The following is an 18,449-nucleotide window of genomic DNA, read 5'->3' as shown; positions in this document are numbered from 1 at the left end:
ATCTAATGACCTGATGTCTATTATTGGTTTTGTTTTGCCTTCTGCTTTGCTTTCTACTATTACATGATGAAATTTTTACATGTACATTCGGTAACTAATAGACAGGAATAGTAGGTAGCCATTCTGTGGAGAATAAACTACTTCTGAGCCTAAAATGTAATGCTCTCTACATGGGATGATAATAGGAGCCAACAGGATGATGCTGGAGGCCCCAGGCAGCAAATAAGCTCCCAGTGGTTAACTACTGGCCATCACAGGAGTACAACGTGAATACCTGTGCAGAGATAACAAAGAAGAACAAACTAGTAGCTAATGTGAGTAAAATGCATCACATACAACAAATTCATATCCACTGTGGATCTGTGACTGAAGAACAATACGTAGGATGTTATTAGTACACATGCTCAAATGAACTTGGGTAGATCACAGAGTGAGAAGCAAAAGACCTGATTATCATTTTCTGTGCAAATATATGGTATTATCAGAGCACTCCCTGCATCTTCAGTCACGTTTTCTCATTCAACAACCCATGCTCAGCAGGATGAGTACTTGAAATCCTAGAGACCATTCTTCTTCTGTCCTTAAGTTTCTGTAAGCAGCTCTGTACAGCACTGTCAAGAGCAACTGCTGACATCCCTGGCTTCCTTCACAACCATCACTGAACTTCTTTGCTCCCATATATCCCTCTGCAAAGTATCTATTAAATTATTTCCTGTTTCTCAGTGAATATGACTCAGTTTAATGGCTGATAGTAAAGTGCCTTTGAAAATATTTACCTGAGAGGAAGACACTATAGGAGTGGGATACAGGTAAGATTTCATAAGGAGAACATAGGCCTCTTAATGGGCTCTGACATATTAAAGCAATTTCCAGGAGAAACCAGTGATTCTCTTTGCTAGCACAGCTATGTGCTCACCTTCTCCAACGCATTAGGTAAACAGTTAGGCTGTTTGACTGTTAACTTTGTTTTTCTTTCTAAGTAAATGTGCTTTTCTCCCCCTCCTTTTTTTTCTGAAATAAAGGCAAGACTTCTTCCTCAGTACCAGAAGGCACCTTTATCAGTATGGCTAAGAGGCAAATTTTTCAGCTTATACTTAAGATGCAGCAAGTGGTATCTGCAGTGCTGCACCATAGAAGAAGCAATTGATCAAAATATAGGACACGCAATGTGAGCGCAATAAGATACACTTTATTGTAAATTCCTATTACACTGTAGTAATAAAAGATTAGAATGGAAAGCAGGTTTATAGACAAGAGCAAAAAAATGGATAATTGTATTAGATGATGTAAACTCCATTAAAACTGCTTAATTACTTAACAGAGATGGTTGCTGTGCATTTACAACATACTGTTCTGTCCCTTGTGCCCCAGAGGACTTCTCCAGGAGATGTACAATCCCATAAGTTGTACAAAATAACTGTGTCACCATGTCTGAAGCAAAAGTCCCAAAGGGTTTGGTGTTCCAGAATCCATGGTTATTCACTGAGCAGGTGAGGTGGCGTGGTGTGAATCTCTGCTTTGTTCCACATACTTCAGCAAAAGGGCAACCTGCATTTCTCCCCTCCTGGCTTACTTATTTTTAACAACTGGTCACCAGTTTTGCAGGAAGCCATATGCAACAAGAACGGGAGCAGAAGATAAATCGTCTCCCTTGCTCTCTCGCTAATGAGACCACAAAATGACCTGGCCTAGTAAAGCCACAGTGTTTTATGAGCATGAGGTTCCTTTTAACCTCTTGGGAAACTGTTATTTCACCTGTGCCATTCGTATGGGATATGCTCTTACCCACTGTGGCTAGCAGAGAGTGGCCACAGCTGGGCATGGGACTGCAGCACGTGCATTTTCGCCTCACATGGAAAAAGGTCCTGAGGAGGAGTTCAGGAGGGATGAGAAATGATCACACACACATAGCTTGCTCCCCTAGCACATGGGAGTCCACAGCTCAGAATGATTCTACAAAGTGGAGTGTGAACCAAAGACTCAGAGCACTCTTCGGGCTAGAAAGACTTCAGGGGAAGATCAAGGCCTTGGGAGGCCTCATTGCACCCTCAGAGGAACAGGCTGCAAGCAAGGCAGAAAGCTGACCAGCTTGCAGAGTTTTTGAACCTCAGGATGCATGTTTATTCCTGTAAGCTGAGCTTCTGTCCCTCAGCCTTCCCAGGCCATGATTTTTTTTTTTAGGGACTCTTGGGCACAGTTCACATGGGGTGTTTGTTAGGTTTGTGGGCTGGCAGGCTACTTCTCACTCCACTTTCCTTTGCCCCAGGTGCCAGAGCCTGGAACGCTTTGGGCAATGAGCTCCCCAGAACATACACACATGAGAAATGAGGAGAGAAGAAAAGGCAGAATAGAATGGAGAACATACCATATGCAAGAGATGTGACCAGAAAGTGCAAGATTGGCATGACAAACTCTGAGCAGAAGCACGAAAAGCTATGAATTTTCATCAATCAAACAAAAAGAATAGTATGAAGCAAAAGACTGACTATGAACGGGTGCATAGACACATGAAAAAAAAGAAAACAGGAGAAAAAGCACAGTGAAGTGACAAGTGAGAGGTGAGAGCTGGGAATATTTGGGAGATATCAAACCTTAATAAGTGCTTCCAGCAAAGCGTGCTCTCCATTAACTAAAATTATAACACTGTAAGATAAAGCAGTCCTGTTAGCTAGAAATACCTGTTTTTATTGCAGCCTGAACGATCTACCATAAGGTTGTGTAATTCACTCTAAGAATTTATAACACTGGGTTCTTCCTTTTTTCTTTTCAGTGAAATATCAAGCCTTAATTAAAACTAAAGTTCAGACTACTTTGGTGAATGGAGCCTCTCAGATTCCCTTGCAGCACTACTGCAAAAGACCATAAATACAAGTGAACTACAGCAATAATATGGCCTAGAATTGCCTTTGATTACGTGTATCTAATTTTGAATCATTCACCATACAGATTTCTTTTTATGCTCTCCCCTGTGTTGCCATTTACTTTTCCTTATTGAATCTAGTGAAACTCAAGGATGATAAAAATAACAAAAAGCAGATTGCTACCACTGTCTCTTTTTCCTCCTCTAATGCAGTATTTTGAAACATGAGAGCAAAATGAAAGGATGAAGACGGCATCTTGCTTCACGGTTTCTGAATCTGGATATTCAGCTCACCATACACGTGCCTCAAAGCATCACAATTCAGGCTTGCAATCAGCTTTCGTAACCCTGGTCGTTTTGGGATACATTTTACTTCCCAGATCAAGGTAGACATTGCTGGGATTTGCCTGTAGGAAAAAAAAAAAAAAAAAAAAGGAAAGTAACAGCATAGTCATCAGTCAGACAACACTCTCAAACTGATCAAGAACCAGAGAAATGGAAGGTGGACAATATAACATGTCTCGATCTTTTTATGCTTCAGCCATTCTTTTAAGTGTCCTATAAATTATTTCCTCCACTTTCCATTCCTCTCAGCACTAGCTCTGTCAAAGCCTCTTCTAGCCCTTCCTCGAGGCTGATTCTAAATTTCCAAAATGAATCAGGTTTCCTCTGTCTCCTGCCATTTCCTCTCATGACCACTTTCAGAATGAACTTGTTTATAGCCAACATATATTTTTTCTATTTATATTTCCTTTTCATGTGTGTACTGTAGGCCACACTTGGTGATTCCTTAAATGGTTAAATAACTTCTGGCTATCTCCATGAGAGCCTGGCATAGCACTGATGAGCTGCCGAGACCCTCTGTCACAGACATAACATTGGGAGATACCCTCACCAAGCCACATTTCAAATGACAGTGTTTTTTGGAGTCCTGCTCTTACTGCTACTTTTTTATATTATGTATGACTACTCATAACCCATAACATAAACCAAACGTATTCTGCACTGCTTCTGATTTTCAATTAACATCCACAGAGAGCCTTGAAAATTGATATGCATTTTCTCAATTCTTTCACTACCTTCTGTGTACAGATTCTGAAGGCTGATATTGATTGATTATGTTAGGGGGATGTCAGGATATAGCTGTGTTAAGGGAACTAAAGGAGGAGGTGGCAGAGTGAGGAGCTATTTTATAAAAATGAAAGTTATTTTTCTCGGCATTAAGAAGACTACGAATTCAGACAGCATTCACATCTCACATGGGTATGGTATTCTGTAGATAGCTGAATAAAGCAAGAGTAAAGTAAGCTTAGACTTTAGTCAGCATTGCAAACTCTCATCTGGTAGGATTTAGCTATTAGATGTTGTTACACTTGGTGTTATAGTTGCAAAGAGTACTGTGGTAAAAATGGGAAAAGAAACAAACAGGGAAGGAATGCTCACCTGCATCTGAAGATCTAGGTTTGCAGGAAAGACTCCACAGAGGAAGGATCTCCAGAAAGAGACCTTTCCCCACTGGCAGTCAGCCCTTAAATGGGCTCTAGGAGAGATGCAGCCAGGCTCCACCCCTTCCGGTCACACAGGTGAATTGCCTTCACTGTGCTCCCATGGCTGACTCAGTCCTTGCCTCAGGTGATCAATCAGTTGTTCGGGCCGTGACTCAACAGTTCCCATACAGATGTCATGTCCTGTGCCAGAATCAGCACACGCTGGCTGCCCAGGCTTAGCACAAGTTGTGACAAGACAAGAAACCTTACCAACACTAAATGAGGTATCTGAGGATCGTCCCACCTGATTATCGTTGTAGTGCAAGTCTATCTCTGCTAGAATAAGAGCCATTCTAGCTCCTTAGCAGTTAGCTTGGGTATTTCTACACGACACTGCATTACATTTTGCACATACAATCTTAGGTATTCAGTTTTAGAAAAGCAGCAGTAGAGGAAGCTCACATTTTTAGTGTGAGCATGTGCAGACTGATTCTAGTGAGTGCCTTCCTTCTTTTTATCTTTGTTCTTCATGAGAGATGTTCTGTTCCCCTCAGCTGCTTCATCAGATGCCCACTAAAATGGCAGCATGATAAAGCGATGACTTCAATTGCTGCACAAGGTTAAATACTATTTTTATTTTGGAAGTTATGTGAATGATCTGCAACGGATGATCTGTACAGAATGTGATGAAGATATTATACAAGTCTCCCATGCAGCAAGATTCGGTCTACCTTCATGTGCACCTAGGGGACAGATTCTCTGAGGATGAAGGTTCTCAGACCACTTCTTCACAGTGCCCCAGTGAGAAGGCACAGTGCTATCATCTCTGATTTATACTGCTATTATCGCTGCATATATATGTACATATATTTGCAGGAAGACAACAGCTGTGTTGGGAAACCAGACCCACATTTTCCTGTTTCTCTGTTGTCTGACTAATAAAACAACTTACTTCCCTCTACAAATGCTAATGCTAGCCGAGCTCTTATATGTAGAAACGACCTAAATGACTTACAAGCTACTGTGAATGTGTGCTTGGCTAAAATCCTTTTAACAGTATCCATCACTGCCTGGTTAATTTTCATCTGTTGTGCAAAGACTATGCCCCCATGTAGGCACTGCTGCTGCCAAAGGCTTTTCCATATGTAATGTTATTCATCTGCCTCCAGCTAATAGCAAAATATGACTTGTGAATAATGAAGGCAGAAGCCCCCATGCCACTTCATTCCCATAATAATGTTGTATCAACTGGATCACACACACTGGTTTTGTGGAGTGACCAATATGATATAAAAAACCTACGTTAAAAATATCTTGAAGTCAAAAGTCTCATCCCCACACACAATTGCTAAAGGCAAGTCCCATTTGTGACAGTTGATGATGGATATGGAAGAAGTGGAAGGAGAGGGAAGGCCCAGAAAAGGTTTAATTCCCTTAGCAAGTGTAGTAAAGCCACCCCAATCCGATTTTCCTGAGAGAGAATTCAGTGATGAATGGTTCTGTGTAATATGCTGAGCCATCACACACAGGAGCCATTTATCACTCTGAATGCATGGAGACAAATGTGATTATTATTTAAATAAACTACAACTGCTCCCTGCTCCGTCCTCTGTGTGTATAACCTGCAGCCTTCATTCATCTAAGAGAAGTTAAATCACAGATTCTAAGATGACTAAGCTGATCCATTTCCATTTCTAAATGATGCCAAGGGCACTACTGCAAAGAGGAAAACATGGTGACTTGAGGGAAAATGACGTCTGTTCTGTGAGTCATGTTTCTCCCTAACTCCTGTGCCTTTGATGTACCTGACAATGACTCCTGCATCCTTGAAGGTGAGAACAGCCCACTGCATCTCTTGGAACACGAAGGATGCAGAATAACAGGGGGGCTGCAACAGCTGTGCAGCAAGGAGGGCTACTGCTACAACTTGTGTAACTCCTGTGGACTGTGCTGAGTCATGTTCAGCAGCATCTGTGACATACCACGTGCACAAAGCAAGCACAGTAGGATGCCCTTTCACAGTCATTTTTCTGTCCAGCTCCACTCTAGAGACTGGTTTTGATCTCTTTATCCCTGGCCCAGGTGCCATCAGGCTCAGACCTCCCCTACTGGCTGCAGATAATACTGACAAATTATGCAGCTGCTGAAGCACAGGCAATTTTTCAAACTCCTTTTGCACAAACCTGGAGATGATCGGCACAGATAATGATAGATGGCATCACTTTGGCTGTCCAAGAATAAGCAATGACTGCAAAATATTCCAAGGATCCCAGTTATATATCCTGGAACCAGTTAATGACAATCTTATAACACTGAACTCAAATGGGAAGAGGGTTTAGAAAAGTACTTGCTCATGTAGAAGTACTCCCATGTCAATGTGAAGCACAACTGTGTATAATGAAAGCCACTGAAGCCTTTCCTTTTCCACAGGCTGAGGAAGAATTGCTTGTGTACCTACCACAGCTATCTCAGCAGGCTCTACTGCATCCAGCACACATTTTCTGTCTTGACATTAAGTTTGTAAAGATCATCTGAGATATCTGAACATCTTGTATAAGCATGACTAACATGAGTGAAGAAAAGCCCTTTTTGAAGAGCAGCACCAGAGTTGATTTGTACATACTGAGTGAGTGGCAGTAAACACCTCATATGTCTGATAAATCTGTCTTTCTTCCAGTGATAGTGACTCGTAGGTGCTATTGTCAAGCACTAAGAATTATGTAATGCAGTGAAAGGGTAAACTTTGTCTGCATTAGCAGCTACCTCCAGCCACAACACTGTTCTCCAACACTGGTGCTGAACAGATGAAATGGTATCACAGTCCGCCTTTGCACAAAGGACAACATAACTCCTGACTGTTGAGACCTATAGCTCCCCTATGTACTGATTTTTAAAGTAAAGAGAGTGTCTGAATTACTCAGCACTGCATTAGTTAAGAGTCTCTTGTGAGCTGCCTCCCATGAGCAAGAAGGAGGCCATTGTGTTTGCTTCCATACCTGAACTCCTTTTTCACTGTCCTCAGCACACCGGGGCCCTCAAGGCGGAGTGTGACGTTCTCCAGGGTTTGTTTCAGAGGGTTGGTGAACTCCACAACCACAGACATTTCTCTATCAACGACCATCTCGCCTTTAGTCTGCAGAACAAAGTAAGGATAAAGCTTTGCAGTCTTGTAATAATAAAATGCCCCACAGTGAAATCCATAGGGTTAAATACACAGTTCCTGTAAGGAAAGAGACAGGGAAACGGAGCATGTAGCAAAAGAACACAAAGCAGAGAGAGTCTAGACAGACTAAAACAGTTCGATGGGCCCATAGCCTCTACCACTACAGCTTTTTCTACCCATTTTTTTTCTACCCATGATGGGTCAACAGGTAGAAATTCCTCACTTCTATAGGAAAAGTAGAAATCTGCTTGCACGGTCCTGAACCTGAGGTCCAAGTGGGGGAGAAACTGGATAAACACGGGCATTCTCCCTTATTCTGCCCTCTCCCCAGGCTCCCTGCCATCCCTGACGTGCATGGCTCCAGCAGGATTTTCATTTTACAACTGGTAGATGCCAGCGGGTCCACAAAAGATTTGAAAGGGCTTTGAGAAAGGCAGCTAAGAAAAAGAAGTAACTTCTAAGTAAAACTAAAATGCTATGATGGAATCTGCAGTCCTCCTGCAAATAGTTAAGGAGTTTGGCAGTTATAAAAAGCTGGAAAGACTCTGGTCTAAGGGATCACTCCATGACAAATACCAATATATTGACTGGGATAACAGATGAGACACTTACAGCTAAGTGCTTGATTAGCATTTAGCCACCTGAATTAGCAAAAAAAGTGGCATATTCAGAAGCTCTAGCCCAATTAGGGGACTTATGTCCTCCTTATTTCAATTGCCCATTTAGATGTTTGAAGATCATTGACACATGAGGGAATTCAAAATCGTCCTGAATTCCCACACATGCAACTGAGATTGTGACCTGTATTTGCCAAGATTACTTCTGTAATCTGGTGTCAAGCTAAATTAGAATAAAATGTAATTTCCTCTACTGTTAACTCTGACAGTCTCCTTAGACAACCAGAGAAAGATCAAACGTGTATCCAAAGATGTGAAAGGAAAGAAGCTCTTCATTCTTCTCCTTTACTTTCCCATTAAGAACTCCAGTTTGACAAACATGTTCAATGAAGAAATCTAACGAAAACAAGGGAGATAGCTTCCTCAGGTTTCTTAAAAAAGCAATACAGCAAAGTTTCCTAAAAAATACATACATACATATGCACCTACAAGCATGCTTAAAAAAAATTCAGCTGTTAAAATTTCATCTTGTATTTATATATTAAAAAGAAATAGAGAGGAGACAAACTCAGTTTTACTAGAAGATGTGGTTATTGGGCAACAGCATATCCCATATACTAATCATCCTTTGTTCATAAGATCAGGGAGGATAAATGTTTTGAAGCTGAAACTGAGGATCCTGTATAAGATCTTCTGTTCAAATATTGAATTGAAAGAACTCTACTTTTAAGATAAACACTACTTCAAATACCCATTTTGTCTATCTCGTCTCTGGGATGCTCAATTAAAAAAAAATCAGTTTGAATATAGTAATATTCTTACCAGACCATTTCTGAAACAGTCTTTGCAATACAGCATAGAGTCCATGTCCTATCAGTCACTACACTTATAGTTTCAGATGTACCATGCCTCCAACTGCAGAAATGTTTAAAACCCTATTGACAGTACCCTCACAGAGCAGTAGCAAAGCACTACTTTGAAAGTACCATTCCAAAGGCAGATCACCCATCCATGTTTGGAAGAAGCTTCCATAAAAAGTGCAGAAACTTTCCAAGCAAATTCATCTTAGCAATAGCATTATTCTGTTTTTCAGCAAGAGGTCTCTGTATCACACTGCTTTAAATAGAATACTTTTGAAGTAGTCGAAGAGTTGAGTGACTTGAGTGAGTAATCTCTCTTTCACCCTTTGAGTTTCTCCAGCTTTCTCACATCTTTTCCTCTCCTTCCTCCACTGAGATCACTCTAGCTCTCTTCTACACGTAATGCAGACTCGAGTGTAGGCTGCTCAGTGCAATATGTAACATATATATACACTCTCATACACTCCAAGGGGTAGCTGTTTATAAGGTTCATGTTAGACCAGAGGTTTAACATGCACACATGCACAGCTCACTATCCCAGAAGTCAACAGACAGCCCACACACACCATGATGATCACTTCTTCACAGTCCTGACATACCTTGATTTTCAGGGTGGGAATTTCCAGGACCATTGCCTTCTGCATAGCCAGAACCTTCCCTGTTTCATTGATCCGTGCCGTCACAAAGAAGTGAAAAGAGGCTTGGTCCAGCAGGTCACTGAGATACTCGGCTGATGTGATCATAACATCGAAAGCACTAGCTGAGAGGAGAAACAACAGAAAAAATGCATCTGAACTTTCTCATCATGTTCAATGGCAGCTACATTAATACCTTGGAGAAAGGTGACCCAGCACCAAAGAATGACTTTCTCCTATTGCCCGAACTACCTTTCTTTACGTCATTATTTCCTCTCATGTTTTGTTCTCTCTGCATTTAGGTTGTGAGCCCCTTGAGGTAATGGCTGGGTTTGTGCATAGCTTCTGCCCCTGCCTGTCACTGCAGGCCCAGGACACTATTGAAGGTTCTCAGGCACTACCACAGAATAAGTGAGAAGCAACACTGGCAGTAAGTAGCTGCTGGACACAAAGGTTAAAACCAGTCCTGAATGTTGCCCTTGTAAATCTTTGCTTTTCCCCTTTATTCCCAAGCTTTCTCTGCTTCTCTTCCCTGCAGAGATGCCACCAAGGAAGCCACCAGAGCAGATGTTTAGGTGTTTGCAGGCTACCCGGGAGACTGCCTGCTCCCCAGGACGTGTCTGGATATCTGCCTTTGTCCTGTAATGGGCTTGCATGCAACATTTAGCAAATGACTCCTCCTGTCTCCACCATGCCCTCCAGAGAGCCTTCATGTGCTTCCTGACAATAATTATTGGAAGGGACAAGTCCCCCTGGGCTAGATGGTTGAGATGCAGGGAATCATTAATGTAACCATATTGAACTGCAATTCCCAGACCAACAATGGTGTGAGAATGTGATGCAGACAGGCAGATCTGCTAACTGACCAAGCAGAATATATAGATCTGGAGATCTTGCCTTTAAAAAAAATCAGTATAACCCAAGTAAACATATCAAGATCTCCCATCTGTTAACTATTATTGTTATCCATCATTTGTATCATATTTGTGACATGGTACACACTGAGATAATTGAATTCAATTGGGTAAATACATTCACCCCTTTTCACACTTGTGATCTGCTCATATTAAAACCAGGTCCCTGATTTGGTTTCAGAGTAATTTCTTCAGTAACCACCTGACCTGGATTTACCAGGCCAGCTTCAGATTTACTTGATGTGCTCCCTACCTCCCTCTCACTTTGCATCTCTTTTAAAAGAAATTTCCATAATGCTCCAAATCGTAAATTATAAATGAGGCAAGGTATTTCTCATCTGTGTAAGGTAAACAAATAAGTAAATAAATAAATAAATTAGTTACAATCTCAGTAGAATTTGCTTTATAATGGAAGGAGAGAAGAATTTTTCTGTTTAAATTTAATCACTGCAGGGAAAAGAAAGAATAATAGACTTCCATTTCCTTAGCACTGGCTGTGCTGGTAAGTTGCCAGTACCACTTTCAGCACCCGGGAAAGCCAAGGGAGACACAAAATCAAGCTGCCTTACAGCCTTTCAAATTAAAAAAAAAAAAAAAAAAAAGAAGAAAACTAAATATAACTGAATAGAGAGCACCTTTGAAGGCTCTGGAAGGTTTAAGCTATTCAAATCCTCAAAGATGTTTTCAACCCACACAATTCCTTTAATCATTAGCCTGAAAATCATGCATTCATTCACTTCCTGTTTGAATACTTAGTTTGCTTCATTCTTTTAATATCACAGTCTGGAAGAATGCTTTTGACACTTCTTTATTATACTGTAGTGTTTTATTAGCTCCAGATACGTATACACTTACTGGCATGAATGAAGCCTACAAATTGTGCTTGAGTGCCTCAGGAGGTATTCCTCTGCCACACACCTCTGACAGACTGTGCTCACACAGCTGCAAATGATTAGGCTGCCTCCCTTCACACTGCCCATCTGCTCAGACATGATTCCTGCCTGCATGTGTACTCCTTTCCAAGGAAAAGGCAAAAGGATTTATGTTCAGGTTTTATGTAGTAACTTCAGAGAAGACATAACTTATAAGAGTTGATTTTTTTTTGTCCTGTTATTGGACAAAGTGACTGTAGTTAAATGGTGAGCTAATTTCCACGTTGAAAAGTGGTAATACCTTAAAACATGTTGCCTTGGCCAGAGGCAGTAGTAGGAACACCCACTTTTTGTATACCCACAAAATAAAATGAAAAAGCATGTTCCATTCTCTTAGGTGCCTTTCTCCAGTCTGTGTTCACTCACCAGGAGTCAATTTAGAGCTTACAGGGCAGTTTCAAGAAGCTTTTCAGAAACAATTTACTTAGAAAAAATGAACAATGAAGCTTGGTAATGCTTAAAACATTACCTATTCATTTCACTTCTTGAGCAAAGGAGATAGATGAACCTCAAAACACTAGAGAAGCCATATTTGGCTTACATATACTTACATATACCTTTAGTGCAAGAGAACTTTACTGTAAGTTCTGAAAGCAAGCACGAAGCACGGCAAGAAGTATAATCGATATTACACATCTCCTATGATATGGCTGAATTCCCTGTTATAGAAGTGGTGTGGAATTTAGACTAAGCAGTTGAAATTGATCTTTTTACTGTGTCAACTCAAATCTCCAGAAGTTTTGCAGTATTTCAGATCAAATATTTAATAACTGATGCAATGAAATTTCAAACCTCACACTGTGTTTTGATAGGTTCTGATGGAACAATTCAGTGCAACGCAGGCAGTCCATATCCGAAGTCCTTGCAAATAATTTGGAGGAGTTAGAAAAGTCAGAACTTTGTTATAGCCTGGAGGTGGAATTTTTAATAACTTTCACAATGCAGATCCTTGTAAATGGACACCTAGTTTATGGAGATTAATCAGCTCCAAATCAAAATGTGCAGTTTTAGTAAATATTAATAGTAAATAAATAAAGTGAGGAAGAAAGCATAAGGGGTGCTTCAAGACACAGTAGGAACTGTGATTCCGCAGAGGTTTCTCACTGAAATGAAACCTGGCCTCTTTGAGAAGACTCACAGTGCCTCTTGAGCTGGGACAAGACAGAGAAGACAGCTGAGAATGCTCAGATGTCAGCCAGAATTGCTGTGATCCAGCACCAGATCCATCCTATGGGCTTCCAACATCCTGCCACTCCCACTATACTCAGCAGAGACTGCTTTTGCCTAGTAGCAGCATCAAGAAGGCAAAATCATTGCTCCTTACTGTCTCAGTAGGGAACTCAACAGAAGAATCTAAGACTCTGACTTAGCTTGCTTCAGAGCATGTTTTCATTACTTATTCTAATCTGGACTCATTGACCTAAGAGCACAGGTCTGTAAGAAAAACAAGTGATTGGCAGACTTGCTGCTGGAGAAACCAGTCTTGTGCAACCAGCTTGCTCCATAGCACTGGAGAATGGCAGATCCTCAGCACTTACTGACTGCTTTCCAAATGGGGCTGCTGTGGCCGACAGGACACAGGTCAGTTAAGTCCAAAATAAAAAAAAAGAAGTGTGAATTCCTGCCCTCAGCTGCGTGAGCTAGAACGCCCAGAACAATTTTTCTCATGAAAAGGTGGAGGAATTATCTCCCCATCACAGTCCAGAAGGCACTGGGAAAAGCAAACACTACACAGGGAAAGACAAGTCACCTTCAGAGTGTATCCCCAGCTGACAAATGCCCCTGCTTTATAGCAGCATATTCTAGCTATACATGCACTTTTTAGATCACTTTAAATACACAAAGCCTGAAACACTCCATCCTCCAAAGCCAGATTTGTACTTGGAATCAATCAGTCATGCAGCCCACTGTAGGAGAGCATTATGCAGGGAGCAACAGCCTGAAGAAAACTGCCTCAGCTCTAAATGATCGTGGAATCAGGGCTTCTTGATACCCAGTAGAGTATCTTATTCTTAGCTACTAGAATTGGCTCTCTCCATGGTTAGAGATGTTGATGACAGTTAATGACACAAAGAAATAAGGTTAGTAGGTTTGAAAACAACCATGCAAGTCTTACACGAAAGAGGATCCAGTTTTGCACTGAAAGAATGTTTCTTGAATTCATTCTTCGTGACACCAGTATAAAACACTATGTTGCCTGAAAGGTATGTAGTAGCAGTGTAGGAGTTGCGACTCTTGTTCCTGAATATTATAGTGACTTTAAAGTCACTGCCAAGGACTGCCTTTTGCACTTGGAGATCAATCTCAACATCCTTTTGTGGTTGATATGTGCTGGGTTGCGTAGTTTGCTTTTTAACACCATACATTACAGCTGTCTCCAAAGCCAGTCTTTCTTCTGCTGAGCCTAAAAATAAAAGAAAATCAAATTAAGAGAACCAGGAACACTGCATTAGCCCACTCACAAAAGTGCATGTTTTACACTTCGTGGCACTTGAAATTAATGAATAAGAACAGTGAACTTTCATGTGGTAAAGTTAATATTAAATCTTTACAATTTCCATTTCAGATGGTCTCAAAGATTGAAGCTATACTCAACAAATTAATATAGCTTAGTTAATAATAATGAAGCTACACTGATTTACTCTTTGCAAATATCTGTCCTTTTCAGGCCTGGATAAGAAATGCCTAAACAACTGTATAGAAACCTTTGAATTGCTTTGTATGCTTCAAGTTATTCCATGATGGCTCTTTGTTTTGACCACAGCTTACTCAGTATGAAGCATTTCTAGTAGCAAACAGTTTGTGTTCCTATCAAGACATCTGCAAGGCTGCTGGAGCTAGAAATGAGAGGATTCCAGAGGGCATGTTGGCAGCTTTCCATGTAGTGGAAAAAGTGCCAGAAGTCTGCAAGTTCACAGTTCAAGATCTGATTCAGGCAAACCTATGTTGGCATGGTCCCATTCTTTTTCAGGTTACCTTCTTGGAACTTGTAGTTCTCAGTAATGTCTACCATATCATCACTTCCAACTCCCTTGGTCACAATCAGCTTCCCAATATGGGTTGTGTCAATTTTTTCTATCACTTGGGATCCATTTTTTCCCATTCTTGAGTAAATAACATCACTATTCACCTATAAAATCAAATGAGAAAGGATTGAGATATATGGAAATAAAGAGAGCAAGGGAAGCCATTATAAGTCCTCTCAAAACAATCACATACTAAAATCACAGAATCAGAGAATATCTTGAGTTGGAAGGGACCCACAAGGATCATCAAGTCCAGATCCTGGCTTCACACTCCTGGCTCCTCATAGGACCATCCAACATTCAAATGAGACTGGCACAAGGTCTCCTCTCAGCCTCCTCTGCTCTGGACTGAATAAACCAAGGCACCTTAGCTGCTCTTCATAACCTTTTCCTCCAGACCCTTCACCATCTTTGAATGCTCTCTAACAGTTTGATGCCCTCTTTATGTTGTGGTACTCAGATCTCCCCAAGTGCTGGAGGTGCGAATGCATAGTATGGAGCACAGCAGGACAACCCCTTCCTTTGCCCAGTGGCAGTGCTGGGCCTGATGCACCCCAGGGGCAGTTGGCCCTTTGGGCTGTCAGGAAACACTGCTGGCTCACATTTGGTTTGTTGTCAATCAGAACCCCTAGATCTCTTTCTGTGGGGCTACTCTCCCTGGTTTCGCGCTGATTTGAAGTCCTACTACTTACACTGAAATACTATGCTTAAAATTAGACATACTCTACAATAATGACTAGATGCATTTTACTATATGCAACTCCAGAATATCAGCCAGAGTAAACCTGAGTAAGCTACAGAAATAATCATTTAGACTTGGGGAGCAGGATTACACATTCCTCACATCAAAAGATTTATTCCAAAGGAGAGTGTTTCATAGATAAAATGTACTTGTTCTCTTCTGTGCTAAGCTATATACAACTCAATTTGAGCGAAACTTGCTCTACAGCTGCTGCAGTCCTGGGCACAACTCTGGTGGGGTAAGAGGTTAAAACACCAGGCCAGGTTCCCTCGTTCCTCATGGAGATATAACCTTCTCAGATCTGTCAGTCAGACTGCCCATGTGAGCACTCCCTGACCCAAAGCAGCCAAAAGGAACGTGATGTCTTTAAAGTCACAGCATTAATTTTGACTGAAATAAGCAGTGAAGCCTTACCATAACCAGGTTTGCAGGCAAGCCTGAGAAGGAAGTCACAGCTAACAAGAATGAGTAGCTAGAGCTGGTGACTCATTTGCCAGCATAGCTGGAATCTGGATGACCACATACTGAAATTTGATCTGAACAACTTTTTCTGCTTTCCACATTGGTGAGCTGAGATGAGAGAAATCCATATCACCTATTAGAGCCATATAACACCTACAGGCTTGCATGCCAAAATATAATAATGAGATTAGTTTTTGATGCAGTGAATACGTCAAATAACTTCTCAATCTACAAACTTCAGTGGAGCCCTTTCTTCTGACTCAGCTACAGTCCCACAGATAACGCTCAATACACAAAAATTTTTCAGGAACATACCTCAGCATAGACAAAAGGAGCATCAAATTGGAAGCAAACATGACCATGCTTAATGGCTTGAACTGACGCTGGGCCACACCTGTACATACCTGTGGGGAAAAGAGATAAGGAGAGAAATAATCCTTGGGTTTGGTGAAGCTTTTCAATAGCTTACCGGAACTCCTACATGAGAACTTCAAAGCATCATTTCTGTGCTGTCCCTCCAAACAACAAAAACTTAAGTGTGAAACTACCTAATGACTTGGTAACTTAATGATATCATGAAACCCACTGAATGTCTCAAATGGTTGAAATGCAGTTAAGGTTGGTTTTGGTTAAAGCAGATGGTAGTTTCAGGAGAGATTAGCTAAACTGAAAAAGATATCACTGCAAATCTGCTGAAAAATGTCTTTCAAGAATTGCAAAATTAAAGACTAGGAAGAAACAGCAGTGGCTTTTCATATTTTCTCTCCTGCCTACAGCTCAGGCAGTTTAACAAGGGCTGTAGTGAACGACTGATACATAATGAAAGGGAATTCATTTGATCAGGCTCCTGTACAGGTTCTTCAAAAATTTGGAAGCCATCCTTTGGCAGTGGAACTACATTTCTCATAAACCAGGCAAGACCATCTTCATGCAGGATTTTGTGCACATATGCCATGAGCAGTGTTAAAACAAGGATTTATTTTGGAGCTCAGAACAACTCAGGAGAAGGCCCTGAGCACAAATGAGTGTGGTTATCTGGTGTAGGGGAGTTGTCACAGTCCAAGTGCTGACACTTGCTTAGCTACAGTCACCTATTCATTTATCACACAAAAAAACCTCAAGCACTGCAAAGAGAGCTAAGGAGGACTTCAAGCAGTATTACCATCACTGGTCTCTTGGGGTGTACCATCAACAGCCTGCCATCCTCCAAAACCAACAGGAAGATCAGGTCTGGTCATCCAAGCTTCGTTCCAGCAATGATAGTTCCTTAGAAAGGAGATGAGATCAGAATACTAAATTCTTGGAAAGAAGCAGAAATACCACAACAAATCTGTGACTTGTCATTACTCCAATAACAACACCTGTCAATTTAGGGTGAAAATGTCTGCTCTCTTTAAAGAATAGATTTTAAGTCTATTGGTTTGATGACTATTAGTTAAAATCGGAAGGCCACAATCTGTCATTATAGATCTTTGCCTGCAAGTTGAAGAAGACTTTATTCTTCTACTGTGTGCTGAATGCAAATATAACTGAGAAAAGATTCCAGTGCTTGTAGACTGTTGCGGTATATGGAGAGTTACCCACATTACAATCTCTTGCCAGTCTGATGTCCCTAAAAATGGACCTCAAGCTGGCTACAATCCTTTCCATCAGTGGAAGACATCTCCAATTCAGTATGCCCACAGATGCAAGCTTTGAATCTTCTTCAAGCCAGTGAAACTTGGTATGCTTTATAACTAGTAAGATTGAAGCTTTGGTACCTCTACTGAAGAGATTTCAGGATCAATTCAACAATATAGTGTGTAGCTTTGTTTTCATTGCTGAAAAAATTATGCTCAGCTAGTTTCCATGTTGGTTGAGAAAAAGACAGGCTATGTAAGACTATCTTTATTGGGAATTTCTTGGCTCTCAGACCAGTGAGGGAGGTTACACTACAAGAAAGTACAACTTTCCATGAAATCCGCTTATGACCATTCCTGGAACAGGTGATGCCTTAGGGACTAGGGCAGTATCACTGGAAGATGAATTTATCAGAAGGATTAATTTATGTGCTTAGGCTTGAAATGCCCTCATTTAGTTGGATGTGCAGCAAAAAGAGATAGGTCACTCTAAAAGTAATGCTTCCATGGAAACTACAACAGATACAATGAGCACAATCACACTATTTAGCAGAGCGAATTCTCAGCTACAAACCACTATTTTTCAACACAGTCATCACCACCAGTGATGAACAAGAGCTCTTCATTTTGTGGTGTGACAGTTGTGCATTGCCATCCAGAATGTGCCTTGTCTTTCACTGTTGCCCCTGCAGAAACACACCACCCTCTACCTCACTCTGCTCACGTCCACTGTTTGGTATCCATAGACATTCAGCAAACATTGATGAATATCAATGGGTGCATTCTTTTTTTTTTTTTTTTTTTTTTTTGCGTGGAGGAATTCAATTCCAAATCTTTGCTTCCTATCCATTTCCATGTCAGACATCAATTTGTGAGACTGCAACTCTGCTGCCATCTGTCACACGGCAGCAAAATATAATGGAATATTGGTGAAAAGGTTCAACCTCTACTGTCACATCACTGGCATCTACTGATGTCATGGGCCAACATAATAAAATAGGAGGCATTACTTTTGGGGCAGGCCTCATACTACAGCATCATCCCAATGTGGACTGGAAGTTTCAAACAAGTAGGCAAGATGGATCTTGTGACTTTATTCCTGCAGTGTTACCTGTGCCTCAGGGAGAGCACA

The 18,449-nt window shown here is 41.1% G+C and overlaps 1 protein-coding gene across 5 annotated transcripts in view; it reads right to left on the bottom strand.

The window, feature by feature from the left end:
• Positions 1 to 1,169: 1,169 nt before the first annotated feature.
• F13A1 (coagulation factor XIII A chain) overlaps positions 1,170 to 18,449 on the bottom strand; it is a 191,720-nt gene continuing 174,440 nt past the window's right edge. For all 5 annotated transcript variants that reach the window (XM_085220261.1, XM_010708396.4, XM_085220262.1 and 2 more), the window contains 7 exons: positions 16,861 to 16,964; positions 16,014 to 16,102; positions 14,445 to 14,598; positions 13,585 to 13,872; positions 9,587 to 9,747; positions 7,344 to 7,480; positions 1,170 to 3,267 (listed from right to left, as the gene is read on the bottom strand). In XM_085220261.1, coding sequence (XP_085076387.1) covers positions 3,123 to 3,267; positions 7,344 to 7,480; positions 9,587 to 9,747; positions 13,585 to 13,872; positions 14,445 to 14,598; positions 16,014 to 16,102; positions 16,861 to 16,964 — 1,078 coding nt within the window. In that variant the 3' untranslated portion in view covers positions 1,170 to 3,122. The remainder of the gene's footprint in view (positions 3,268 to 7,343; positions 7,481 to 9,586; positions 9,748 to 13,584; positions 13,873 to 14,444; positions 14,599 to 16,013; positions 16,103 to 16,860; positions 16,965 to 18,449) is intronic.

This window comes from Meleagris gallopavo, chromosome 3 (assembly GCF_905368555.1).
Source record: "Meleagris gallopavo chromosome 3, MGAL_WU_HG_1.1, whole genome shotgun sequence".
Taxonomy (NCBI): Eukaryota; Metazoa; Chordata; class Aves; order Galliformes; family Phasianidae; genus Meleagris; species Meleagris gallopavo.
Note: the sequence above shows the minus strand (reverse complement) of the source record. Positions and strands in the feature narration are given on the sequence as shown.